Source organism: Aotus nancymaae, unplaced genomic scaffold (assembly GCF_030222135.1).
Source record: "Aotus nancymaae isolate 86718 unplaced genomic scaffold, 86718_ANA_hifiasm-v0.15.2.pri h1tg000003l, whole genome shotgun sequence".
In the NCBI taxonomy this organism is placed as follows: Eukaryota; Metazoa; Chordata; class Mammalia; order Primates; family Aotidae; genus Aotus; species Aotus nancymaae.
The window spans coordinates 33,499,769-33,525,761 of record NW_026988414.1 but is presented as its reverse complement, the minus strand read 5'-3'; the positions used below and the strand labels follow the sequence as shown (position 1 = coordinate 33,525,761).

Below are 25,993 nucleotides of genomic sequence, written 5' to 3'. Positions count from 1 at the left end.
AGTGAAGAAAGTACCTATTTGTGGAACTGATCTATACCCTACTCGCTTTCTTTCAGTATGGCTGTGGAATTAGAGATACCTGCATATTCCTTAAGCTACATTTTGCTTTGTTTAAGGCAATTTGGGATAATGGACTAGTTCTTCCAAGAGACTGGCAGATGACTCTAAGGAACCAGAGGTTTGCCACAAAGCAAAGGAAACCAAAGCTCAGGGCCCCTCCATGGTCTTACACCTAATTTCGCCTGTAATTTGGTGTTCTTTTTCTACAGAACTCTGAATTATAGAATCTCCAGGCCCCACCAAACCCGATCTGCCCCTTCGAAGTTGGTTTTTATTTTTCATTGGCTCTGTATTGGGGGTCCCTTGTGTCTGGGGGGAAATGTGAGCCTCTTCATGGGAATGAGGAAGAAACGTCCACTCACCTTGAGCTTCTCAGTGGCGTCTTCTATCTGGGTTATGTTGTCAACGTGCTGCTGCTTCTTGATTGCCAGCTGCTTTAAACATTCTTGGGTGAGTTTCTGTACAAGAGGGAGTTAGGAAAAAAGTCATAATACTGTCACTTCTGAATAACAGGCCCCTCACAAGGGTCATCTCCACTTACCCTTGCATTCTTTTTCAGTGGAGGCATCTGAAGGTGAGGTGACTTGCCCAAAGTCATGTGGCAAGTTGGTGGATGAGCTGGGACTAGGGCCCCTCTGATCCTTGGAGGTCTGCATCATGTATGCCTCAAATCTTGATTTTCACCCCCTCCCCACACTTCTCTTATCTAGGACAAGTCTTGCTTGTGACTTGCTTTTCCAGCCTTTCAAGTAGGACTTTAAGGCAAGCCGCTTGGGGTGTGGGGAAGAGCAGCCACTTACTATTAACTGAGCACCTACTACATGCTGGGCCCTGTTCCAGGTGCTGCCCTCATGAAACATACATTCCAGGGAGTCTGTGGCCCTCTGGCCCTGGACTAGGTGAAAGGTCCATGGGGTTCATGCTTCCTGCTCTTCCCACCTTCCATATCTCTGCTTTTTGAAATTGATGTTTTCCCCAACGTCTGCTCTGCATTCCCCTTCCCCACAGGTGTGACCTCATCTCCATCTTAGTGTTTCTTACAGCTGGCCTTACACTCAGCTGTTGGGCCCAGATCTGGCTGCCCCATTGACTGGGAGCTTCCTGAGGGTAGGCTCGCTCCATTCCTGCTCCCCACAGGGACCGGGGGTGACCCAGAAGTGTATGCTGAATTGAACAGAATTATCAGGGGCTGGTCAGGCATGGTGGCTCATGTCGATAATCCCAACACTTTGGGAGGCTGAGGCAGGAGGATCATTTGAGCCCAAAGAGTTCCAGACCAGCCTGGGCAACATGGTGAGACTCTGCCTCTACCACAAAAACAAACAAACAAACAAAAAAGCTGGGCATGGTGGTATGCACCTGTAATCCTACCTACTTGGGAGGCTGAGGTTGGGGGGAGTCACCTGAGCCCAGGAGGTCAAGGCTGCAGTGAGCCATGATCATGCCACTACACCACTGCACACCAGCCTGGGCTAGTAAGACCCTGTCTAAAACAAACAAACAAAAAAAAAGAATTATCAGGACCTGCCAGCTTCTCCCCCAACCAGCCACGGAACTCTTCCAGATCAGGGAAGGATCTGATCTATTCCTTGACTCATGGCCTAAAATACATGCTGAATAGATGTTTGGTGAATGGTGGATGGATTAATGAGTAATGGGTGAATGGATAGGAAGGTGGATATGTGGATGTAAAATGGGTATTCATAGTGTCAACCTTACATAATGAGATTCAAGAGCTGAGCATGGTGGCTTGCACCTGTAATCCCAGCTATTCAGGAGGCTGAGGTGGGAGGATCACTTAAGGCCAGGAGTTTGAGACCGGCCTGCACAAAATAGCAAGACCTCACCTCTACCAAAAAACAACAAACAAAACAAGAAGCCGGGCTAGGCATGGTGGAGAATGCCTGTAGTCCCCGCTGCTTGGGAGGCTGACATTCCCAAGCTATAGAAATGATTACTAAAGAAATAAATTGATGATGGCTAGCTTTATTTAATGAACAATTCAGGCAAAATTGCTATGAATGAAAAAATTAAATAAATGAGATAAAAGTTTATAAATGAACATTTCATAGTTTTAAAAGTTGTTTTCAGTAACATATCATGTTATGCTAAATTAAGTAATAGGTCATCATAAAATGTCTGAGTCATTTATATGGTATAGAAAAGCTAAATATATTTAGATCTGTTACAAAAATTAAGGAGCCATCTTTCTAGAAATTATAAAATTATTTCAGTTACAAATGGTGGTAGAAAACAGCTCAAAATTACTTACTTCCTAGGTTTTTCACTGGAAATTCAGGTTATTAAGAGTGGAAATTGTAGTTAATAACTACTTGATATAAAAGAAACAATTATATTTACAGAGTGTATAAAGAAAGTCAGATGTGTTTTTGGTAAAGAGAGTTGAAAAAGAGGAATTTTTCTTTTGCATGAGAGAGCTTCATGTAGTCAGAACGATACTGGGAAAAGGGAAGTACATTTTTGTCCAAAGGTAGAATGCCAAAATAAAAAGGACGTATAGGACAAAACTGAAGATTTAAGCAAATTATAGAAGGTCTGTGGAAGATTAATCTCATAAAAGAAATTTTACATGTGACCAAGTTGTTTAAAATTAGAAGGAAATAGCCAGGCAAGGTGGCTTCCTGTAATCCCAGCACTCTGGGAGGTTGAGACAGGTGGATCACCTGAGATCAGGGGTTTGAGACCAGTCTGGCCAACATGGTGAAACCCCGTTTCTACTAAAAATACAAAAATTAGCTGGGCATGGTGGTGTGTACCTGTAATTTCAGCTACTTGGGAGGCTGAGGCAGGAGAATTGCTTGTACCTTGGAGGCAGAGGTTGCAGTGAGCTAGATGGCATCAATGTACTCCAGACTGGGCAACAAGAGCAAAACTCCATCTCAAAAAAAAAATCAGAAGGAGGTCATTTATAAGTTTTCTAAAACTTGAGTATTAATATCAAAAGCACACTCACGTAAGGCCAGAGTCCGGGCTCCTGTGTTGGAACAACAGGGTTTTATCAGAGCATTGATCTGCTCTTTAATAGAAAATGGTGAGTGATTATTGAAGGTTTATGGAACTCTTGTCTTGTGTCGTCAAAGCTGACTGAGATTGGATGGTTGATAATATACTAATACATAAGTAATTTTTTTCTTTTTTCTAGATAGGGTCTCACTTTGTCACCCAGAATGAAATTCAGTGGTGCAATCTTGGCTCACTGCAACCTCGACCTCCCAGGCTCAAGCAATCCCCCCACCTCAGCCCCGCAAGTAGCTGGGACTATAGGCATGCACCACCATGCCCAGCTAATTTTTGTATCTTCTGTAGAGACACAGTTTTGCCCAGGCTGGTCTTGAACGTCTGAGCTCAAGTCATCCAGCAGCCTTGGCCACCCAAAGGGCTGGGATTATAGGCATGAGCCACTGTGCCTGGGGCCTAAAAGTAAAATTTGTTTTTCTTCTTTGAATAACAATGTAATGTGGTATTAATAATGTAAAAGCTATATTTATTTTTGCATTAATGGCAAAGAAAAGGTAACAGGGGAGTTTGTCCCATGCTGTCTTTATTAGGTCTCTTGATTGAGAACTGAATCTCCTCTATCAGAGTGGTTTTTGCTTTTTGAAATCTTTGAATTATCATTTTGGCTAAAATGAATTATCATTATTTTGTAGTGACCTGTGATTCTATTTGATCATGTGTTTTAAACCTTTCTTATTTTTATAACAAGTGTTTTAAACCTTTAATATTTGAGATACTTCCCAAAATTAAATTTCAAATTCAAAAATTAAGACTTTTTGACCCAAGCTGACTTGGGCATAATCAGAACCTCTGCAAGTCCAAAAGAGACACATTAGGCTTATTTGGTATGTCAAAGTCATATGGAAAATACTGTCAAATAAGCAATGATGTTCAACTTTCTTTCAGTTATATTTATAAAAATGTATTATTAATGTGTTCCAACATTGCATGAGATTCCTAAAAATCTGATATGTCTTAGTATGTGTTATCAGTATATTATCATAATTATTATGATAAACTGTTGTATGCCACACAAATAACCAAATGTCCTAGTCAATTTCATCTTTAACCATGGCTATTCTAAGCCTTTTACCATCCATAGACAATTTTTGTTTTACTTCGATTCTTGTTTGTGGTTTTTTTTTGTTTTTTTGTTTTTTTGAGATGGAGTTTCACTCTTGTTGCCCAGGCTGGAGTGTAATGGCTTAATCTCGACTCACGACAACCTCCCAGGTTCAAGTGATTCTGCCTCAGCCTCCTGAGTAGCTGGGATTACAGGTGCCTGCAACCACACCTGGCTAATTTTGTATTTTTAATAGACATGGGGTTTCTCTATGTTGATCAGGCTGGTCTTGAACTCCCGACCTCAGATGATCTGCCTGCTTCAGCCTCCCACAGTGCCGGGATTACAGGCATGAGCCACTGTGCCCAGCCTTGGTTTGATTATTTTTTTAAGAAAGTAGTTTATAATCCGTTATGGTCCAAAATTTGCTTCTTCTTTTTTTTTTTTGAGACAGAGTTTCGCTCTTGTTACCCAGGCTGGAGCGCAATGGCGCGATCTCGGCTCACCGCAACCTCTGCCTCCTGGGTTCAGGCAATTCTCCTGCCTCAGTCTCCTGAGTAGCTGGGATTACAGGCACGCGCCACCATGCCCAGGTAATGTTTTGTATTTTTAGTAGAGACAGGGTTTCACCATGTTGACCGGGATGGTCTCGATCTCTTGACCTCGTGATCCACCTGCCTCGGCCTCCCAAAGTGCTGGGATTACAGGCTTTTTTTTTTTTTTTTTTGAGACGGAGTTTCACTCTTGTTACCCAGGCTGGAGTGCAATGGCGTGATCTCGGCTCACCGCAACCTCTGCCTCCTGGGTTCAAGCAATTCTCCTGCCTCAACCTCCCTAGTAGCTGGGACTACAGGCATGCGCCACCATGCCCAGCTAATTTTTGTATTTTTTAGTAGAGACGGGGTTTCACCTTGTTGACCAGGATGGTCTCGATCTCTTGACTTTGTGATCCACCTGCCTCGGCCTCCCAAATTGCTGGGATTATAGGCGTGAGCCACTGTGCCCGGCCTCTATTTGCTTCTTCTTTAAGGAAATTTTTGGAAAAGACCCTGACAAATACTCTTTTTATTTATTTATTTATTTATTTATTTTTAAAGATGGGGTTTCACCATGTTGGTCAGGCTGGTTTTGAACTCCTGACCTCAGGTGATCTGCCCACCTTGGCCTCCAAAGTGCTTGGATTACAGGCATGAGCCACCATGCCCAGCCGACAAGTACTCTTGAATACAGGTTTCTGGTAACTTCAGAGATCATACCACTGGACTAAGTAAAAGTTTCCAGAACTCTAATAAAAACCTGAGGCATTCATGAAGACTGTTAACCCAACATCAAGCAGAGCAAGAATTATTTACATGGGACTACACTGATAGAAGACAAAAGTGATTTTTATGATTTTAAAAATTCAAAACATTGCTAATTCTTTTTATATTTTGTTTTTCAGTCAAAAAGCTTTTTTTCTTTTGTCACAGCAACTGGATAAAATACACTTTTGTGAGCAAAACTGAAACATTTGCGTTTGTCTCTACCTGATTTCCCCAAAATTTGCAAACTATTTGTGAGTATCTTTTTTTTTTTTTTTTAAGATGGAGTTTGCTCTGTCACTCAGGCCAGAGTGCAGAGTGCGGTGGCACGATTTTGGCTCACTGCAACCTCTGCCTCCTGGTTCAAATGATTCTCCTGCCTCAGCCTCCTGAGTAGCTGGAACTACAGGTGCACACCACCACATTTGGGTAATTTTTATATTTTTAGTAGAGATGGGGTTTCACCATGTTGGCTAGGCTGGTCTCCAACTTCTAACCTCAAGTGATCTGCCCACCTCAGCCTCCCAAAGTGCTGGGATTACAGGTGTGAGCCACTACACCTGGCTATTTGTGAGTATTCTTATTTTAGGACAATATCGTTATTTGCATAAATTCAGTAAGAATACATTTTCTTGCGTAACAGACCACATTGGAGACACTGGTAATTTTACCAAGGCTTTGACTGAAATGGTGTATCTTCAGGTATGACCAGATTGCTTTTAGGAACTGAAGTCGACTTTATAGAGTCCATACAGAGACACTTGGGGGCCAGGCTTGGTGGCTCAAGCCTGTAATCCCATCACTTTGGGAGGCTGAGGCAGATGGATTACTCGAGTCCAAGAGTTTGAGATCAGCCTGGGCAACATAGTGAGACCCTGCCTCTATTAAAAAATGTTAACAGGAATAAAATAAAAGGGGGCCCAGCACTTTGGGAGACTGAGATGGGCAGTTCACTTGAGGTCAGGGTGTTCAAGACCAGCCTGGCCAACATGGTAAAGCGCCATCTCTACCAAAAAATACAAAAATTAGCCAGGAGTGGTGATGTAAACCTGTAGTCCCAGCTACTTGGGAGACTGAGGTGGGAGAATCACTTGAACCTGGGAGGCAGAGGCTGCAGTGAGCCAAAATTGCACCACTGCACCCCAGCCTGAGCAACAGAGTGAGACTCTGTCTTCAGAAAAAAATTTGGGACCTTGAAAAGAGAAGAATTCACCCAATGTGTATGGGTATCACAGGCATAGTCTGATGGTGAATCCTTGGTTTAACTTTTTAGCTGTGAGGCTTTTAAAAGTCGAATCCAGGCCAGGCATGGTGGCTCATGCCTATAAGCTCAGCACTTTGGGAGGCTGAGGTGAGAGGATCACTTGAGCCCAGGAATTCTAGACCAGCCTGGACAACATGGTGAAACCCTGTCTCTAAAAAAAAAATACAGAAAAATTAGCCTGGTATGGTGGTGCATGCCTATAGTCCCAGCTACTTGGGAGGCCGAGGTAGGAGGATCGCTTGAGCCTGGGAGGCAGAGGTTGCAGTGAGTGAAGATCATGCCATTGCACTCTAGCCTGGGTGACAGAGCGAGACCCTGTGTCTCAAAAAAAAAAAAAAAAAAAAAAAAAAAAGTTGAATCCAAAATTCCTTACGAAAGTTTCAACAGTGCAAATTAACAGACCAAGTATAATACTAAAACTTATTTTGCAAGTAAATTTGTCCTATCAAGACTCATCTTTGGTAAAAGCAAGGAACTAGAGAGAGAAAAATCATGTTTGAGAAGAAAATCTTAGCACACTTGTTATTCCTGTTATTAGATTCCAGCCCTGCCTATTGTTTTTGAGTTTTTATTATTTTCCTACATTTTGGACTAAATCCTGAATTATTTCCTGGCTACAAGAAGGAAGGTTGTAGACAAAGTTGTAGAAGCCAAATTCCTGGCTTTTAAGGGAAGTTTGGGATTTTCTTCATGATGTTTTTAGTTGACTCCCCAGTGGAATAGGGTTGGTGGTGTTCTGCCATAGAGATTCTCTTTTTCTTTCATTTCTTTTATTTTTTTTTTTTTTTGAGACAGAGTCTCACTCTGGCTGGAGTGCAGTGGCGTGATTTTGGCTTATTGCAACCTCCCTCTCCTGGGTTCAAGCGATTCTCATGCCTCAGCCTCCTGGGTAGCTGGGATTACAGACATGTACCACCACACCCGGCTAATTTTCATATTTTTTAGTAGAGACGGGGTTTCACCCTGTTGGCCAGACTGGTCTTGAATTCCTGGCCTCATATGATCCTCCAGCCTCAGCCTCCCAAAGTGCTGGGATTATAGGCATGAGCCACTGTGCCCGACCACTATGTTATTTTCATATAAATTTTCATGTTATTTCATATAAATTCTTGGTAAACAATTGAGGAACTGCCTCTGCTTTTTTCCTCAAAAACGTATGTGTAACTGCTGCTAATTAGAGTGGATAGTCAGGGAAATTTGAATCTCTGGTCCCAGTTTGCCATCCCCAAGCTTTGGGCTTAGATAAACTCTGTACTTAATCATATTTTCTGAATCTTATTACCTGAAGTTGACTGTAGGTAGGTGGGTAGGGGGATGGACAAACGGATGGGTGAGACTCGAGCCAGATCTGTGGAAAGCAGCCTTGTTAATTCTGAATAACAGTTTTTCAAGGAGCTATTATTATAATTACAGCCATTTCATACATAAAAAATGGAAGGGTCTGGTGGCAGGGACAGGTCTTGAGCCCAGGACTCCAATGGATTGTCCCCCATGCTCCCCTTTTCACCTTGGAGTTCCAAGGTTGTCACAATGTAGTGGTCTGGAGTCGTGCAGTGCAGGGGAACAACTCGCGATGGGGCCGAGTTCATCACAGAAGACTTCTTGAGACGGAAGTGGTAGAATCAACATCTATCAGACAGGAGGGCCTGCATCACCCAGGCTTCATGAAACCCAGAGAGAGAGAATTTGAGAGGAGCCACAGAATAACTCAGCTGGGAAGCTGGAGCAGGAGCCCAAAGCCCCTGGCCACTGCTAGGATTATGCATGGGTGAGGCTTCCATGATGAGAAGGGCCCTGTTGGGGGCATCTGGCTAATGGAGTCCTGGATTCAAGGCCTGCCCCTGCCTTCAGAGCCTTCCTCTTGCGGCCTATAAAATGGCTGTAATAATAATAGTTCACACAGGGCTGCTGTGAGCAGGAATGGGAGTGTCTGTGTGGCCGGTGAGGGGAGAGGAAGTAGGCAGTGACTGTTGAGGCTGCTTCCAGGGCAATTGGGCCATCCTCAGTTCAAGGTTCACAGGCCATTTCTGTAGACTACAGATTGAGTAAACTGGAGATGTCTGTGTGACTCTCTGAGCTACACGGGGCTGTTTATTAACACGGAGGGTTTGCACCTCTGCTAACTAAAAGGCAGACTGTCTTCCAGCCCAATGGCAGTGTGGTGGACCCGCCATGGTGGACAGGGTCAAGGACATCTCGGTACCAGTCTGGGCTCCCAACCTCTCACTCCTAAACCCACCTTTTCTGAAGCTCAATTGATGGCCTTGGCTCGCCTTTGCCCTTCCTTGGGTCTCAGACTCCCGTTCTGAACTTTCGGTCGACCGCTTAGACGCCCTCTGGGGCACCTCTGGTTTCCAGGTTGTTAACCGCCCCTGGCCACAGGATGGCAGGCACGCCCCCTCCTCCGTGGTTGTGCCTGAGCTGGCTCCCACAACTCCCGCGGGCGTCCCCACCGTCCTCACCTGCACGTGCACCGCCGCCTCCAACGCCAGGTCCACCGGGTGGCCGCGGTGCGCGCCCAGCACTGGGCAAAGCGCACACACGCAGCGGCGGCAGCTGCGACAGAAGAGTTCGGTCACGCGGTCGCCATGCTCCGGGCAGCGCCAGCCGCATCCCTCGACGAGCTCCGACGCCCCAGGGGCCAGGTTCCCAGCCGCCGCACCCGCCATTCATCGCCGCCGCCTCGGGCTCCCGGGGGCACGGGGCGGGGCTCCCACGGGAAATCGAAACCTCGGCCGTGGGCGGGGCGGCTCCAGGCCGGCCCAGCTCAGGCACTGGAGGACCGCAGGGCGCCCCCGGCCGCCGGGAGGATGGCAGCCAGCCGGGAGCAGTGAAGGGCCTCGGAGCATCCTCCGACCAGCAGGGTGCTCCCTTGGCCCGCCCAGATCGGGAGGTGGCCCCAGCAGACATGGGAGGCTCCTAATGGGCCAGCTGGGAGAGGGTGGGCTTCCTGCTTAATGACGCTGGTCCAGTAACGCCTAGAAAACTGCACCCCTGATGATGGGACCAAAGTTGGCTGTGACCTTCCGGGGTCGGGGGGACGGTGCGCCTCTTACTTTCTCCTGATCCTCTCTTGCCCTTTTCCCGGGAAAGATAGCCATTCCCACACTTGTGAGAAACCTTGTCAACCTCAAATAACGACACAGAGATTCTCCAAATGAGTTTATTTCGGACTGAGCAGAAGGATTGCAATCCGGGAATAAATGTGCCATGGCACCCAAGGGGTGGGGGCACGGAGTACTCAGGGAGGCAAAGGAGAGCAGAGGCTTTTAAAGGCAAAACGAGGAGGATCGCATATATTGTTTTAAAATAATAATACTTGGTTACAAGAATAAATATGGTGGCTTCAGCCCAAAAGTTGAACAGGCAGTTGCTGGGCAAATGTCCTCGTATGGTGGCTTTTGTGCAAGATTGTGGTTCTTTGTGCAAGGTTGCGGTTTGGTGCAACCTGTTATCACGCAATAATAGTTCCTGTTACCAGGCAAATCGTTGGTGAGGGCCCCCCACTTCCTGGCCTCGCAAACTCCTGGGCTCAAGTGATCTTCTTACCTCATCCTCTGGAGTAGCTGAGACTACAGGAGCACCATTTAGTTTAGTTTTGACGTAAGTGACTCCATCTTGGTACTGACAACTTTCACACACACACTCCCACCACTAATTCCACTTGCTCCAGGCTCAAGTCTCGGCTCCCATTTATAAGGCTGGCCTTCCTTCCTTCCTTTCTTCCTCTCTCTCTTTCTCTCTCTCTCTTTCTTTTTGAGACGGAGTCTCGCTCTGTCACCCAGGCTGGAGTGCAGTAGCACAATCTCAGCTCACTGCAACCTCTGCCTCCTGGGTTCAAGCGATACTTCTGCCTTAGCCTCCCGAGTAGCTGGGACTACAGGAGTGTGCCACCATGCCCAGCTAATTTTTGTATTTTTAGTAGAGACAGGGTTTCACCATATTGGCCAGGCTGGTCTCGAACTCCTGACCTTGTGATCCGCCCGCCTCAGCCTCCCAAAGTGCTGGGATTACAGGCATGAGCCACCGTGCCTGGTCTCCTTGGCTCTTTCTTAAGATCCTTGGTCCCAGCCCTGCCTATGCTCCACCCTTTGCTTTTTCAAGACTGGGGAACGTGCAGTTTGTCCTACTTGGAACATTCTTCTTCCCAAATACCCTTTGCCCTGAGTATTCCAACTTATCCTGCGAATTTCTACCTTACTATCTTCTCCTCCAGGAAGCCTTCCCTGCTTCTCCTTCCAAAACAGCTTACGCTTCCCCTGTCCTGGCCCTCCCCATTCCCCAAACCATGACTGAAAACTGGAGAGGGCAAAGACTGTGTCTGTCCTACCTGTTTTCCAGCTTGGTGTCTAACTCCAACAGTAGATAGTGAATTGGTATTTGTGGAACAAATCAAGAAAATGAAAGCTCCATGTAGTAAAATGTCTGGCCAGATGTTTATTATTTTGTTACATTATTTCCATTGCACATTCCACATCTATTTATTTCCACTTTTATTATTATTTTTCACAAAGGTACAAGGAATTTCAGAAACATTAAATCAGTCATTCAAACGGTGTCAGGCACAGTTGCAATTAAAAGCATAGATTTGATTTCTGACTTCCTGTTCCCTTCTGTGATACAATCTCACGTTTTGTTCCAGGAAGCACAATTATTGTAGCATTAAGGTGGACACCCACCAAAGCCCATCTCCTAGTGCTGTCCTCATTCTCGGAAAGTTCCTGAGTCAACAGAAAGGGGACGCCCAGGGTATGGAATAAGGAGATGAAGGCCTGCTCTGCCAACTGGCTGGGCCCTGAAAATGCTGGTCGAGTTCCACTACATCAGCTCAAGAACACAAACAAAAATGTAATTTAAAAAACAGATGGTTTAAAAAAATATCTGATAAAAATTACCTATCCCTCTCCCTTGCTGTGAAATAATTTAAATAATTTATTCTAGATGTAAAAAAAAAAAAAGTTTGTTCAAAAACACCTGTGTCCTGTTTGTCAGAGTGCAGTCTGGGTCCCTTGGGGTGGAGAGAGCTGGCCAAGGAATGCCGCTGTGCAGAGGCATTCTGGGAAGCTCTCAGGATACAACCCCACCTCTGCCGCTTGGCAGCCAGTGACCTTGGCATGATGTTTCTTCACTTCTCTAAGGCTAGGTCTTTGCTTCTGAACATGGGGATTGTAATGCCTGCCTGACCTGTGTTAGAATAGCATGTGTCAGTGAGTGGAGGTGGGAGGAGTTTGTAAATGGAAGTGTTGGCCACACAGGTAAGCCTGTCCTGTGGAGCTCTGCTGCACTGACAATGCCTGGGATTTGGCCTTCTGTTCTGGAGCACACTGTAAGGCAAATTTGGTTGGCGCATCAGACGGGAGTGAGCCCCAGTGACTGAGTAAATGGAGAATAAGATAAGGAACATGGGCATCTGGCCTGTGCAGACAGACAAGCAGAATAAACCATGGCTGGGGAAGGGGCAGATGGAGGCAATGAACCCCCATCGTGCTGCAGCTGTGGTTCCCAGAAATGTTGAGGGAGGGCTTGGGACAACACTTCTGGACTTTTAAGGAGCCACCAGCCAGGAGTTAAGAGATCTCGGTTGAGTCCCAGTTCCTGTCTGGCACTCGCTGTCCTCTTCATCTTTATTGCAAATAGGTACACACGTAGCCGGCCATACTCACTGTACTGCAGATCACCTGTGAAGCTCATATGAATATACAGGCCCTACTCTGGAGATTCAGCTTCAGTTGGTCTGGGATGGAGCCCGGGAGTCTGTATTACCTGCATGCTCCCAAGGGGATTCTAATGTACAGCCTGGGCTGAAATCTACCAGGCTAGACAGCCTCCTGCAGTCCCCATCTCAGCTCCAGAATCTAATCACCCTGTGCAATGGAGATCATCTGCCCCTCCTTGGTAAGGAGGGACCAATTTCACTTCTAATCATTCCCTATCTCTTGATGAACTGTTGTATTGACCACTGAATTTTAGAGCAGGGCTTGGAACATACTAAGGAGGGACAAAGAAAAGCTTTCAGGCGAGAAGGGAACTTTGTGATCATCTGCTCCTACTTCCTTACCTAGAGTAGTCATTTCTCTCCAGAAGACCTCCTGGTTAGGTAGCCAGAGGCTATGCTGGCATGTCCCCAGAGATGGAGGCCCCCTACCTCCTGGGGGACTCTTCTGTTAACTAGGGCTGAAATCTGCCCATGTCATCCTGCAGGAGGCAGGCTGTGTACCTGAGGGCCTTGGTGGTGGCAGTCAGCAGTCATGGGCACAGCTCTGAAGTCTGTATCCCCCTATAAGGGACAGTGTCTACCCACATCAGGCTGATTCTGGTTGGAAAGGTTGGTTTTGACATGTCTGTATTGTGGAATCGGGTTTAAACCCCCTGGCCTGGCCCCTTGCCAGTGTCTGTTAGTTTCTGCAGCAAACTCAGATCACCCCACAGGTAGTTTTCCCTTAGGTCAAGGTTACAGATGGCAGATCCTGCAGAGAGCAGCTCGTTCCAGGGTATCCCTTGTTCAGATGGAGAAACTGAGACCAGAGAGGGCAGGACTTGCAAGAGGTCACTGAGTAAGTTAGGGCACAGCTGAGGCCAGAAGCAACAGATTTCTGCTCTGTGGGCTGAGGACTGCACAGACCCAAAATAGCAAAAAGACAGACCCAGAAAACCAGGATCTCAGCCCAGCCCCGCCAAGAAACAATTATCCCTTGCCTCTTTCTGGGCCTTAGTTTGTCTACCTGTAAAATGAGGAACTTGGTCAAATCACAGTTTTCAAACGTCTAAATTTTTTTTTTTTTTTAACTAGCAGAATTTTTCATTGTAGCCCAACATAGAAAATAGAAAGGAGCTGTCTGGTTGGAACACAGTGTGGGGAAGGGAGACACAGCCTTCCTGCTTAGTCTCCCCCTATCCTCTCTCTCTCTTTTTTTGAGACAGAAAAAAAAAAGTGTCATCCAGGCTGGAGTTCAGTGGCATGATCTCGGCTCAGTGCACCTCCACCTTCTGGGTTCAAGTGATTCTCCTGCCTCAGCCTCCCGAGTAGCTGGGACTACAGGCGCTCGCCACCATGCCTAATTTTTGTATTTTTAGTAGAGACAGGTTTCATCATGTTGGCCAGTCTGGTCTTAAGCTCCCGACCTCAAGCAATCTGCACACCTTGGCCTCCCAAAGTGCTGGGATTATAGGCATGAGCCACTGCATCTGGCCCGGTCTTCCCCTAGCCTCTGGACCACAGTCTGAAAATCACAGGCAGGTCAACCTAGGTCCTTCCAGCTCTAGTTTTCTACTGTATTCTTTCCCCTTGAGAAATTATAGCTCATCATGGACCCTTAACAATAGAATTCAACAGAAGGCATCATCTAAAAACAAAGTCAATTCAGAAACTGTTGTTGCAAGAAGGCAAATAGAAAAACGGCACCGTGTCCCACTGGAATCTCTTTCAGCGACTGAGAATTTTGTTTTCTGGTAAAAAATATAGAAATAGTGGTTGTTCTTAGGGGGACTTGTGGTTTGGTTCTGAACCTCCCCACGGAGCCGAGTGGTGTCCCTGAGGGTACGGAGGGCAGAGGTCTCTGCTCAGAGCTGCTCTGAGCCCATCCTCAAGTTTTTGATCTCCAGTTCCAACTGTTTGGCTTGGACCTCTCGCTGGGTCAACAGCTCCCGGAGCCTTCGGATCTCTTCCTGTTGCCGGTAGTACATCTGCAACAACTGGGAAAGAAAGATGGAAGGCAGGATCACCAGGGTGTCAGGACATCAGCTGAAAGCTAAACCACTATCCCTCCTTGACTTGGAAAGGTGGAGGTGGTCACATTAACATGGCTGAGGCCTGATGGGGCTCATTGCATAGATCTTTTACAAACACCTTGTTTACCTCACCCAATAAATGAAATTCGAAAAGACTGGAATGTTTTGATATATTTTGCCTCCATAGATCCCCCATGGGATAGAGGAAAGGATGCCTGGCTCTGGAGTCTGGAGACTGGTGTTTTCGCCACCACTGAACTGTATGACCTTGGGCAAGTTACTTACCCACTCTGAGCTTCCATTTCTTCCTCTGGGAAATGGGGGCCAGAAAACTGCGTTCATCATTATCATAATTGTTGCCACTGTGCAGAATGGGGTTAGATGCTGAGTGATGCCCTAAGGGCCTTCATTCCCATTGGATGCTTGTGACACCCCTATCAGTGCCGGTGTCCCCACCGTACCACTGTGGAAACGGAAGCTTAGAGATACTCAGTTCTGGGGTCTGAGACCTAAATTAGTACTCAGCAGAGCTAGGATCAGAATCCATCTGTGAGATGCCAACCTCTGTGTTCTTAGCCACTATAGACTGACTTCCAGGGCTGTTGAGAGCATTCAATCACATGCTCTAGCAAAGTGCCTACTCCAGGATCTGGCACCTAACAAATGTGGACTTTGAAAGCACAGAAAATCCAATGATGTCAGAACTGGAAAGACTTTGATACCACCCAGCAGGTCAAACCCTTTTCATTTTATAAATGGCTCCCTACAATCTTTTTTTCTTTTTTTGAGATGGAGTCTCATTCTGTTGCCCAGGCTGGAGTACAGTGGTGTGATCTTGGCTCACTGCAGCCTCTGCTTCCGGGGTTCAAGTGATTCTCCTGCCTCAGCCCCCCGAGTAGCTGAGACTACAGGCACAAGCCAACACACCTGGCTAATTTTTGTATTTTAGTACAGATGGGGTTTCGCCATGTTGGCCAGGCTGGTCTCAAACTTCTGGCCTCATGAGAGCCGTCCACCTCGGCCTCCCAAAGTGCTCAGATTACAGGTGTGAGCCACTGCGCCTGGTCCCCACTATCTATTTTTTTTTTTTTTTTTTTTTTTTGGAGATGGAGTCTTGCTCTGTTGCCCAGGCTGGAGTGCAGTGGCATGACCTTGGCTCACTGCAACCTCTGCTTCTTGGGTTCAAGCGATTCTCATGCCTCAGCCTCCCCAGTAGCTAGTATTAGAGGCAAGCGCCACCACGCCTGGCTAATTTTTGTATGTTTAGTAGAGACGGGGTTTCACCGTATTGGCCAGGCTGGTCTCGAACTCCTGACCTCAAGAGATCTACCTGCCTCAGCCTCCCAAAGTGCTGGGATTACAGGTGTGAGCCACTGTGCCTGGCCTCCCACCAACTTTATGTATGCCCATCATTTTGGCATAAGACGGTGCTCACTGCCTGTTTGTTGAATGAATTAACAAAATGAGTCAAGCGACTAGGTCAGGCCACACAGCTGATTATTCTTCTCATGCCTCATTTTCTCCCTCCTTCTCAGCCTGGATCTGCCCCCCTCCACCCCAGTTGCCCCCTGTGAAAGGCCCACCCCATCCTCCTTCGCACCTCGTTCTCTGTCTTTGGTGGGGGGCATTCGAAAACATCAAAGCCATTTGTCAGCCAGGATCTCTTCTCCTCCAGCCTGTGTTCTCCTGCCCACCTTGGGGTCTTCTCCGGCAGGGAGGAAGGCCTCCAGCCGTCTTCTGCAGCGAGCTTTTCTGCCTGGTTCAAGAGCCGGGGTGAGGCTGGGGCCACGGAGTTGAAGACAGGTTTCTCTTCAGGCAATGGCCGGGGGCTCAGCAGCTCAGAGCCAGGCCTAAGAGACACCAGGATTGGCTCTGGAAGGGAAGCAGAGCTATGTGAGGATTGAGTGCCCAGGGGCACATGGGCATATTGGGCACCGATGACACAGGCAGGCATGCAGAGACACTCAGAGCCATGCAGACCCATGCAACAGGTGTAGGAAATATAGCCACATGTGGACAGGGCACACACAGAGCAGGGCAATCAGCTACAGAGACCCATGTGTGCTACCCTCGAAGTGAAGCTTGGTTTGTAGGAATGGCACAGTGTGTGCTCTGGAGCTGTCCCCAAACACTTCAAGCTTACGTGAGACCTTGCCCTTGCTTTGTAAGGACAGTCCCACCCACACTGCACCCTGCTGTCTACCAAGTTCATGAGTTCTCTCACCACTCCCAAGAAGCAGGGGAGGCTGGCATCATGGCTATGGATGAGGAAACTGAGGCTCAGGGAGCAAAACCTACCTAAGGTTATTCAAAACTGGGACTTGGCACTGGTCTCCTGCCCCCAAGGCAGAGGCTCTTCCAGTACACCAGGAGGCCTGCTCAGCCACTGGGGTAGGGGTGAAGGAAGTCTGGGGGGCTGGAAGGGAGACGGAGCAAGTGGGGTGGGGATGGGAGCACACATCCCCCTCCTTCTGCTGGGCTGGCCCTCGTGTTGGCAAGAGCAGGAGAGCGGCTCAGAACAGGTAGAGTGGACAGAGGGACCTGGATGGGGGTTGCTGCCTGGAGGGCTTCTTGGGTCAAGAAGAAATGCAAAAAGCCAGGCACAGTGGTTCATGCCTATAATCCCAGCACGTTGGGAGGCCGAGGCAGGTGGATCACTTGAGATCAAGAGTTTGAGACCAGGCTGGCCAACATGGCAAAATTCCCATCTCTACTGAAAATACAAAAAATTATCTGGACATGGTGGCACGTGCCTGTAGTCCCAGGTACTCAGGAGGCTGAGGCACAAGAATCACTTGAACCCGGAGGGCAGAGGTTGCAGTGAGCCAAGATTGTATCACTGCACTCCAGCCTGGGCAATAGAGTGAGACTCTGTCTCAAAAAAAAAAAAAAAAGAATTGCAGAGGTAGGGGTGGGGAACAGGTATGGGGAGTCTGGCTGAGGGGGTCTAGGCACCCCTCATAGCCCCAAAATGTAAAGAAGCTTTCCATGGGGCAAAGTCCCTTGAGTTGGAGTTTCCTGAGCTCTCGGGTCAAGACACCTGACTTCCTGGACCTGTATGTGACCATCCTAGCCCCTGGGAACTGAAGGTCAAGGGCATGGCCTCTGAGGTTACATGAGAATAAAAATCCAGGCCCAACCCCTCTCAGTTGCTTGAGGCTACTGAGCACTCCACGTTCCTGCCACATTTGCCTGGGTCTCTTCTCTGCCTTCCTCACCTCGATTCATCCCGCTGAGCCATTCCTGGGCCATCAGGGAGGGCTGGGCCCCTGCTGTTGGTGGGTAGATGTCTTCTTGGTAGGATTCCGACTGCAGGAGAAATCCAGACAGTAAGGAGGGTAGTAGGGTAGGCTGCCCAGATGGGAAGGGCCCTTAGAGTCCAGGCTCTCCCCAATCCCTACTGAATTGAGGAAACTGAGGCCCAGAGAACAAAGGGACTTGCCCAAGGTCACTCAGCAGCTCAAAAGCAGAGGTGGGCTGAGACCCAGGACTCCTGACGCCCACTGATGTAACACTGGCTGTGAGAAAGGCTGCTCTGTGGCTGCCCCATGAACGTGGGCTCCAGGCTCTGGTTCCCTACAGCCCTGGGTCTGTCTTCTCCAGGACGGGTTTCCCACCTCCCTCCCACGCGGTCCCCACTGCCCTTACCCGCCGAGGCACAATCATGGAGATGGGCTCGATGAGGCTTTTGGTTGTGATCAGCTTATAGAAGCGGAAGATCTCGCAGGAGGACACGTCGAGTCCTCTCTTTGGCATGACACCTGCAGGCAGAGTCAGGAAGGGCCAAGAGGTTCTGGCAGGGCTGGGGCCACATTGCAAGGGCCAAAGCCATGTCACACACCTGGACCTCAACAGAGGCCGACTTCCTCCCAAATCACAGCTCAGGGACAAATACCTACACTGGGTTGGGCCCTGTGTTGGGAAATGGAGTTGAATTAATCAGACTCTTCACCTTCAAAGATTTAAATTAGGTTAACTAAACTTTTGTTTTGTTTTGTTTTTGAGACAGAGTCTCACTCTGTTGCCCAGGCTGGAGTGCAGTGGCGTGATCATAGCTCACTGCAGCCTCACAATCCTGGGTACAAGCGATCCTCCTGCCTTAGCCTCCCAAGTAGCTGGGACCACAGGTGTGCACCTCCATTTTTTTATTTCTTTGTAGAGACAGGGGTCTCACTTTGTTGCCCACGCTGGCCTCAAATTTCTAGGCTCAAGTGATCCTCCAGCCTTGGCCTCCCAAAGTGCTGGATTAGCTGGACTTTTACAGGCAGCTTGCTCTGCTTAAGGCTCCCCATCTCCATCCCCACAGCTCCTGTGACCCAAATGCTCTTAATCAAACTACTCCAGCTTCCTTTTGAGTAGCGTTAGCATGGTGCATCTTTCTCTAGTCCTTTACTTTTAATCTAGCCATGTCTTTATGTTTAAAGTAGGTTTCTTGTAGATTACAGAAATATAGCTGGGTTTTTAATCCTCAAACATGCTTAGAAAGGAGCTGAGGACTGCTTCCTGGAGCCTCTTTTAGGACAGCCCTTTCCATCTCTCTGCTCTTGTAACTGCTTGACCTTGACCTAGAACACACCCCTCTCTCCCCTGCCGGGCTCTGCTTCCTCTTTCAGTGCCTCCAACTGTTGCCTTCTCTGAGAAGCCTTCCCTGACTTCCTCCTTTGTGCTGCTGCACGCCTCAAGGACAGCCCCCATCAAGTCAGAGTGTTGCTGTGCTGTCTCTCCTCCCATCTGACTCATCTCTGTCTCCCCAGACCCAGCACTGAAGCCCTGACCTAGATTCTCCTGCCGCGGCCTCCTGAAGTGCTGGGATTACAGGCGTGAACTTCAGTGTCCCTCACTCACCGATCCCCTTCTGTGGGTTATAGGAGCGGTACTCAGTCAGGTAGCTCAGGTGAGGCTTGTTGGTGCTCACCTCATAGTATCGGATGTTGCCATCTCCCTGAGGAGGAAAAGGAGGAGGAGGAGGAGGAGGAAGGTGAGATGAGCTCATCAGCTCATCAGCAACCCAGCCATCCAGCAAAAACCTGGCTTTTTTTTTGATGATCGGTAAACCTATCTCACTCAAGGGAACACCAGGAAACTGGGGGCCCTGTCACCAAGGCAGGAGGGTGACAGGGGGATCCTCATTTTACACTTTATCTCTTTTGAGACAGGGTCTTACTTCATCGCCCATGCTGGAGAACAGTGCAATCACAGCTCATTGCAACCTCCTGGGCTCAACCCATCTTCCCGCCTCAGCCTCCAGAGTAGCTGGGACCACAGGTGTGCACCACCATGCCTGGCTAATTTTTTTTATTTTTTTATTTTTGTAGAGATGGGGTCTCACTATGTTGCCCAGGCTGATCTTAAACTCCTGGGCTCAAGTGATTCTCCCACCTTGGCCCTTTAAAGTGCTAGGATGAGCGACTGTGCTGGGCCTGGGTCCTTATTTTAATATTCAATCTCCCCCACCATGACCCAAAGCCCACCCTCACTCCTCTAAGACAGAAGCTCTGGGAAGACAAGTCCAATCCCACTCCTATCTGAGAGCAGCAGCAAAGGTCAGAGCTGGGGTGGCCTCAGAGGCTATCCAGAAGGTCTTACCATGGGGGACATCTCTGGTTGTCATAATGACTCAGGTGGAGGGGGAGAGATGCTGGTCTTGGCATTGGTGGGTAGGGGCCAGGGCTGCCAGACATGGGATGGGCCTACCCAGTGGAGACCTGTTCTGCCCCCAGGTCAGCAGGTGCCCCTGCTGAGAAACACCAAAGTTCCCCCCACATCTGGGCCTGGAGTTGGGAAGCGACAAGGTCAAGGTTTCCAGCCAGAGCCCTAGCCCCAGGTGTTCCTAAGGAACCAGGAGTATGGGAGGCGTTCTTTCTCATGGCAGAAGAATGGCCAGCGAAGCCTGCCCATCCCTGCTCTGTGCTCCCAATGGCCCCAGGCTGCTGTCTGCCCATCTCAGGGGTCCAGGTGGCCACCTCCCTCTGGTGCCAAGCTGACCTTCCCCACCAGGTAGAGCATGCTGGTGTCCGTGTCATAGAAGGGAAACAGCACGCCCGAGGAGCCGTCCAGGTCCTCCTCCATCAGAGGCACAGAGAGGTCATCCTGCAGGGGAAGGGGAGGCAGGGAAGGCCTGGGTCACTCCTGGGGGCCCTCAGTAGTGCTCCCGGAGATGATTCTTGCCACGGTGCTCTGGGCAAGAGTGTGTGTGTCAGAAAAAGTGTGATTTTTATGTGTGTGCTGGGGGAAGATGTCCCTGTTCTTGGGGTCCAATGTGTGGGCTGCTCTCTGGTGGAGATGACATGTTAAAGGCACTAACATACTGCTACCACCTATCTTGTCAGCTTTCTGCCCTTAATAAATCACTTTTTTTTTTGAGACAAGGTCTATCTCTGTCGCCGAGGCTGGAGTGCAGTGGTGTAATCATAGCTCACGGCAGCCTCAAACTCTTGGGCTCAAGCAATCCTCTTGCCTCGGCCTCCCAAGTAGCCGGGATTATAGACACACACCACTGCACCCAGCTGATTTTTTGCAGAGATGGGGGTCTTGCTGTGTAGCTCAGACTGGTCTTGAACTCCTGGCCTCAAGTAATCCTCTCGCCTTGGCCTCCCAAAGTACTGGGATTACATGCATGTACCACCATGCCTGGCCATAACAAATCACTTTTGACATACCCGATCTCATTCTAGTCTTCCCCTACCTGTTTTTAAAATTTTATTTTAATAGATGAAGAAGGAGACTCAGAAAGTGTGATTTGCCCAGTCTTCAAAACTCCTGTCAAATGCTCCCTCAAAACACTACCGCAGGCCTGACCCTCACCCCTGCTCTACCCTCAGCTGTCCTGATGAAAGCTCCTCCTTCCCATACCCATTGGTACCTCATTTACTCCAGCTGCCCCCTCTGCCCAGCTGGCCTTCTCCTTCTCCCTTTCTCCTAGTCCTGGTCCCAGACTCAGCTACCTCCCCTCCTCTAGCCCAGAGCCTCCACTGGGTCCTGACTTATCTCCCTCCTAGGTAAGATGCATGGGGTCAGGGCGCGCCCAGGGCTGTCGGCACCTCCCTGCTATTCTTCCCCAGATCCCCAGCACCTGGCAATCTATGCTAAATATGTGAGACATAAATGGGTGTCTGAATGAATGCATGCGTGAATGAATGACGCTGGCTCTCAGCTGAGGGGTGATGGTGTGGGGTGCAGGCCTCACCTGGTCCCAGAGGGCCACCTGCCGGTTGTTCCATCGTGATGTGCCCGTGGACATCAGCTTTTTCAGGTTCCCCAGAAACAGCACCTTGCTGGCCCGGTGTCCTTTGTAGCTGGCCTCCTGGAGGGACATATGTGGTGGGTGTTGGAGAGATGCTGGAGGGGATTCCAGGGGGCAGCTGGGGTTTCCGGCCTCCCTGCTTTGCTTATGCTGCTGCTCCCCCTGGAAGGCTGCCCTTTCTCACCCCAACTCTGCCTGGAGATTCTTCCCAGGGGCACCACCTGGATCCCTCTCATCCACATGGAGTCTCTCCCCACTATCTTTGTTAAGAGTTATTTTTCTGAGCAAGAACAGAAGCAAACCTCTGCCCAAATCCCTGTTCTTGCTGAAAGAGTATCGGGCACCTCTACCGCAGCAGGGCGCTGTCACCTGGCCCATCTTATCTAATCCTTGGAGAGGAAGGACCCACAGCCCATTGTTGCAGATGCGAAAACAGAGGCTCAGAGCAGGAATGCTTGCCTAAGGTTGCACAGGGACTAAACAGTGATGTCGTCGGCTCTCCTGACCCCCCTGGCCAGTGACAGAACTGAGGCACACCAACAAGCTTTGGAGTCAAACCAGGTTCAGATCCCAGCTCTCAATGTGGGTGAGTCATTTCATCTCTCACAGGGCCTCAGTTTTCTCATCTGCAAAATGGAAATGACATATCCCACCCCCAGCAATCCTGAGAGGACAGACGGGGATGCTGCCTGTGAAGGCATGGCCCCGACGCTGACAGCATCACTGTCCTGTTTTCTGAAGCCTCCCCCCACACCCCTACCCCTTGCTCCTCTGAGCCCGAGTCAGCCCCTGGCCCAGCACTGACCCGGAGGACGGTCCCTGCTCGGGGATCGATAACCCGAATCTTGCGGTCTTTGCAGGTGGTGGCCAGCAGGCTGCCGTTGGTGTTGAAGGACATGGAGAGGATCACATCTTGGTGACAGGTAATCGTCCTCACGGGGCTTGTGATGACAGATTCCTTTGTATCCAGGTTCCAGATCATCACCTGTACGGCAGAGAGCCAGCTCTCAGCACTGGGGCCACCCCGCCCCTGGCCCCCACAGTCACATGCTGGCCAGGTTGCAATGAAACACGGTATCCCCGGGAGGGCAGCGCAGCTGGCAGCCTGGCCAGGAAGCCTCGGTGGGAGGATGATGTGCAGGCTGAAGCTGCTTGTGGCAGGAGGGGGAATCTCAGGGCCAGGCTGCCTAGTGGTGAAAGGAAACCACCTGCCTCTGAACAACAAAACATCCATGCGGAGAGGACCCCAGGGAACCAGCTTGTCCAGGCGGTTTCAGTTATTAGCAGCAGTTTGCAACTCACACAAATCAACAAGGCTGTATGTTAATCTGCACAGGCTGTGCATGCAGAGCTCCAGGGCAATCCATTCCTATAGCCTAGGATGGGACTAGCGCCCCCTGGAGCTGTGTATAGAACAACTGGCACAGGCTGGGTGCAGTGGCTCACGCCTATAATCCCAGCACTTTGAGAGGCTGAGGCGGGCAGATCACCTGAGGTTGGGAGTTTGAGACCAGCCTGACCAACATGGAGAAATCTCATCTCTACTAAAAATACAAAAGTAGCTGGGCTTGGTGGTGCACACCTGTAAACCCAGCTACTCGGGAGACTGAGGCAGGAGAATCACTTGAATCTGGGAGGCAGAGGTTGCAGCAAGTCAAGATTGTGCCACTGCCCTCCAGCCTGGGCAACAGAGTGAGACTCTGCCTCAATAAAAAAAAAAAAAAAAAAGAACAATCAGCACAAACACAGTCAGCAGCTCTGCAGACATCCCACACAAACAGCTAAGAAAGCGCTGCAGCCGGGCGCAGTGGCTCACGCCTGTAATCCCAGTACTTTGGGAGGCTGAGGTGGGTGGATCACGAGGTCAAGAGTTCGAGACCATCCTGGTCAACATGGTGAAACCTTGTCTCTACTCAAAATACAAAAAAAAAAATTAGCTGGGCATGGTGGTGCGTGCCGGTAATCCCAGCTACTCAGGAGGCTGAGGCAGGAGAATTGCCTGAACCCGGGAGGCGGAGGTTGCAGTGAGCCGAGATCACGCCATTGTACTCCAGCCTGGGTAACAAGAGTGAAACTCCGTCTCAAAAAAAAAAAAAAGAAAAGAAAAGAAAGCGCTGTAGATCAGAAGAGAGAGCCCAGGTTCCCTCAGTGCTCCCCACACCCCTTTTAGTTATTTATTTTTGAGACAGGGTTGCCCAGACTGCAGTGGAGCGGCATGATCATGGCTCACTGTAGAATCAACCTCCTGGGCTCAAGTGATCCTGCCGCCTCAGCCTCCTGAGTAGCTGGACTACTGGCACATGCCACCATACCTGGCTAATTTTTTCTACTTTTTTGCAGAGACGGGGTCTTACTATGTTAGCTGGTCTCAAACTCGTGGGCACAAGTGATCCTCCCACCTCAGCCTCTCAAACTGTTGGGATTACAGGTGTGAGCCACCGTGTCTGGGCCCCACCTCCCTTTTATCCATCACAGAGGGTTCTGAGGTGCCTCTGTAAACCCCTATAGAGTCAAAAGGAAAGAATTGAAAAGCCATAGTCATGGTCCCACCAATTCAATTTGTGTACAGATTGGGAAACTGAGGCCTAGAGAAGTCAAGGCACTTTCCCAGGCTATACTGCAGGTCAGAGACTGAGTCAGAATAGAATTGAGGTTTCCTGCATGGTGGGTCCCAATCTACAGGGCCTACTGCCTCCATGTTTGGTCGTCAGTGGAGCAGGGTCGGGGGACCAATTTCCTGGGCAGTGCCATCCCATCCCCTCCAGGCAGGCTGTAATGAGTTGAATAGGGTCTCCCCCAAACTTATGTCCACCTGGAACTCCAGAATGTGGGCTTATTTGTAAATGGGGTCTTTGCAGCTGAAATTAGTTAGGATGAGATCATAATGGATTCGGGTGGGCCCTAAATCCAATGACAGGTGCTCTCCTCTTCCTATAAGGAAGACAGACACAGAGAGAGGCCATGCACAGACAGAAGCAGAGCCTGGAGTGGCACAGCTATCAGCCAAGGATGCCTGGAGCCACCAGAGGCTGGGAGACACACAGATAGATTCTTCCCTTGGGCCTCTGGAGGGAGCTGGCTCTCCCAACACCTTGATTTTCTTTTATTAATTTTTTTTTTTTTGAAACAGAGTCTTCTGTCACCCAGGCTGGAGTGCAGTAGCACAATGTCAGCTCACTGCTACCTCTACCTCCCGGGTTCAAGCGATTCTCCTGCCTCAGCCTCCTGAGTAGCTGGGATTACAGGCACGTGCCACCACACCCAGCTAATTTTTTATTTTTAGTAGAGATGGGGTTTCATCATGTTGGTCAGGCTGGTCTCAAACTCCTGACCTCATGATCTGCCCGCTTTAGCCTCCCAAAGTGCTGAATTACAGGCATGAACCACCATGCCTGGCCAACACCTTGATTTTCGATTTCTGGTCTTCAGAACTGTGACAGAATACATTTCTGTTGTATTCCAGTTTGTGGGAATTTATTGGGGCTGCCCCAGAAAAAGAACACCCAGACTCACCTTGTAGTCATAGCCGGCACTGAAGAGGATGTTGGCAGCCGTGGGGTGCCACTCCACCAGGCCCACTCTGCGCACGTGGCCCACGAGCTCCTTCTTGCAGGTCGTGAGGTTTTTAGTCAGCAGCTGATTGGGGATGCTCCAGATCTTAATCTGGCAAGGGAGACATGGCCCAAGGGAGCATTAGCCAGGGCACATTGGCACCGTCACCAGCCTAAGCCACAGATCTGGCAGTGACCAGCGGAAGGCCCGAGGGAGTGCTATCCATAGCCTCCTCCCACTCAGTGGCTATGGGCACTGAGGGGCAGTGGAGGGGCAGCTGAGGGTCCTGAGAGGGACAGGGGCTTCGCCAAGCTCCTCCAGCCTGAGCAGGGGCCAGCACTGACCAGAGTTGAGTCTAAGCCTCCAAATCTGCCCTCTAGGGATCTCTGTCATCCTGCTGGCCTGAGGTGGTGGGCAGGTGGCTGGGTTGCAGGCCTGTCTCCTAGGCTAGGATATTTCCCAGAGTACATTGATCTATATACACTTCTTGTCCCAAAGGCCCAGGGTGGAGTATCAAACGCCAGGATGAAGGGTTTAGGCTGCATCTTCAGAGTACTAGGGAGCTAGTGACATCTCTAGAGCAAGGCAGAGACAAACTTCTTGCTTTGGAGGTACACTCTGGATAGCCTGCAAGAGGAAACTCTGAAGGCCAGGAGGCCGGGCTGGATGGGTCACAGGCCTATATTTCATGGTGAGGGGCCTGGGGCCTGAGAAGAGGGACTGGGACTTCCTTCCAGAGTTGTGTCTGCAGATGGAAGGGGCGG

At 49.3% G+C, this 25,993-nt stretch overlaps 2 protein-coding genes across 3 annotated transcripts in view; both read right to left on the bottom strand.

The window, feature by feature from the left end:
- Window positions 1-9,375, bottom strand: part of TRIM14 (tripartite motif containing 14) — a 35,296-nt gene extending 25,921 nt beyond the window's left edge. The window contains exons 1-3 of one of the 2 annotated variants that reach the window (XM_064379662.1): window positions 8,214-8,231; window positions 7,989-8,054; window positions 423-518 (exon numbers count right to left, since the gene is read on the bottom strand). Coding sequence is in view for 1 of the 2 variants with exons in the window: in XM_012475749.2 (XP_012331172.2) it covers window positions 423-518; window positions 9,169-9,375 (303 nt within the window). In the remaining variant the exon portion in view is untranslated. Of the gene's footprint in view, window positions 1-422; window positions 519-7,988; window positions 8,055-8,213; window positions 8,232-9,168 lie in introns of those variants that run through there. The other variant, XM_012475749.2, reaches the window with a different exon arrangement.
- A 1,743-nt stretch (window positions 9,376-11,118) lies between these two features.
- CORO2A (coronin 2A) overlaps window positions 11,119-25,993 on the bottom strand; it is a 68,676-nt gene continuing 53,801 nt past the window's right edge. Inside the window, exons 4-12 of the mRNA XM_012475776.2 lie at window positions 25,191-25,340; window positions 22,483-22,662; window positions 21,621-21,737; window positions 20,420-20,524; window positions 19,280-19,376; window positions 18,083-18,195; window positions 17,653-17,743; window positions 16,035-16,306; window positions 11,119-14,398 (exon numbers count right to left, since the gene is read on the bottom strand). Of these exons, the coding sequence (XP_012331199.1) occupies window positions 14,267-14,398; window positions 16,035-16,306; window positions 17,653-17,743; window positions 18,083-18,195; window positions 19,280-19,376; window positions 20,420-20,524; window positions 21,621-21,737; window positions 22,483-22,662; window positions 25,191-25,340 (1,257 nt within the window). The 3' untranslated portion in view covers window positions 11,119-14,266. The remainder of the gene's footprint in view (window positions 14,399-16,034; window positions 16,307-17,652; window positions 17,744-18,082; window positions 18,196-19,279; window positions 19,377-20,419; window positions 20,525-21,620; window positions 21,738-22,482; window positions 22,663-25,190; window positions 25,341-25,993) is intronic.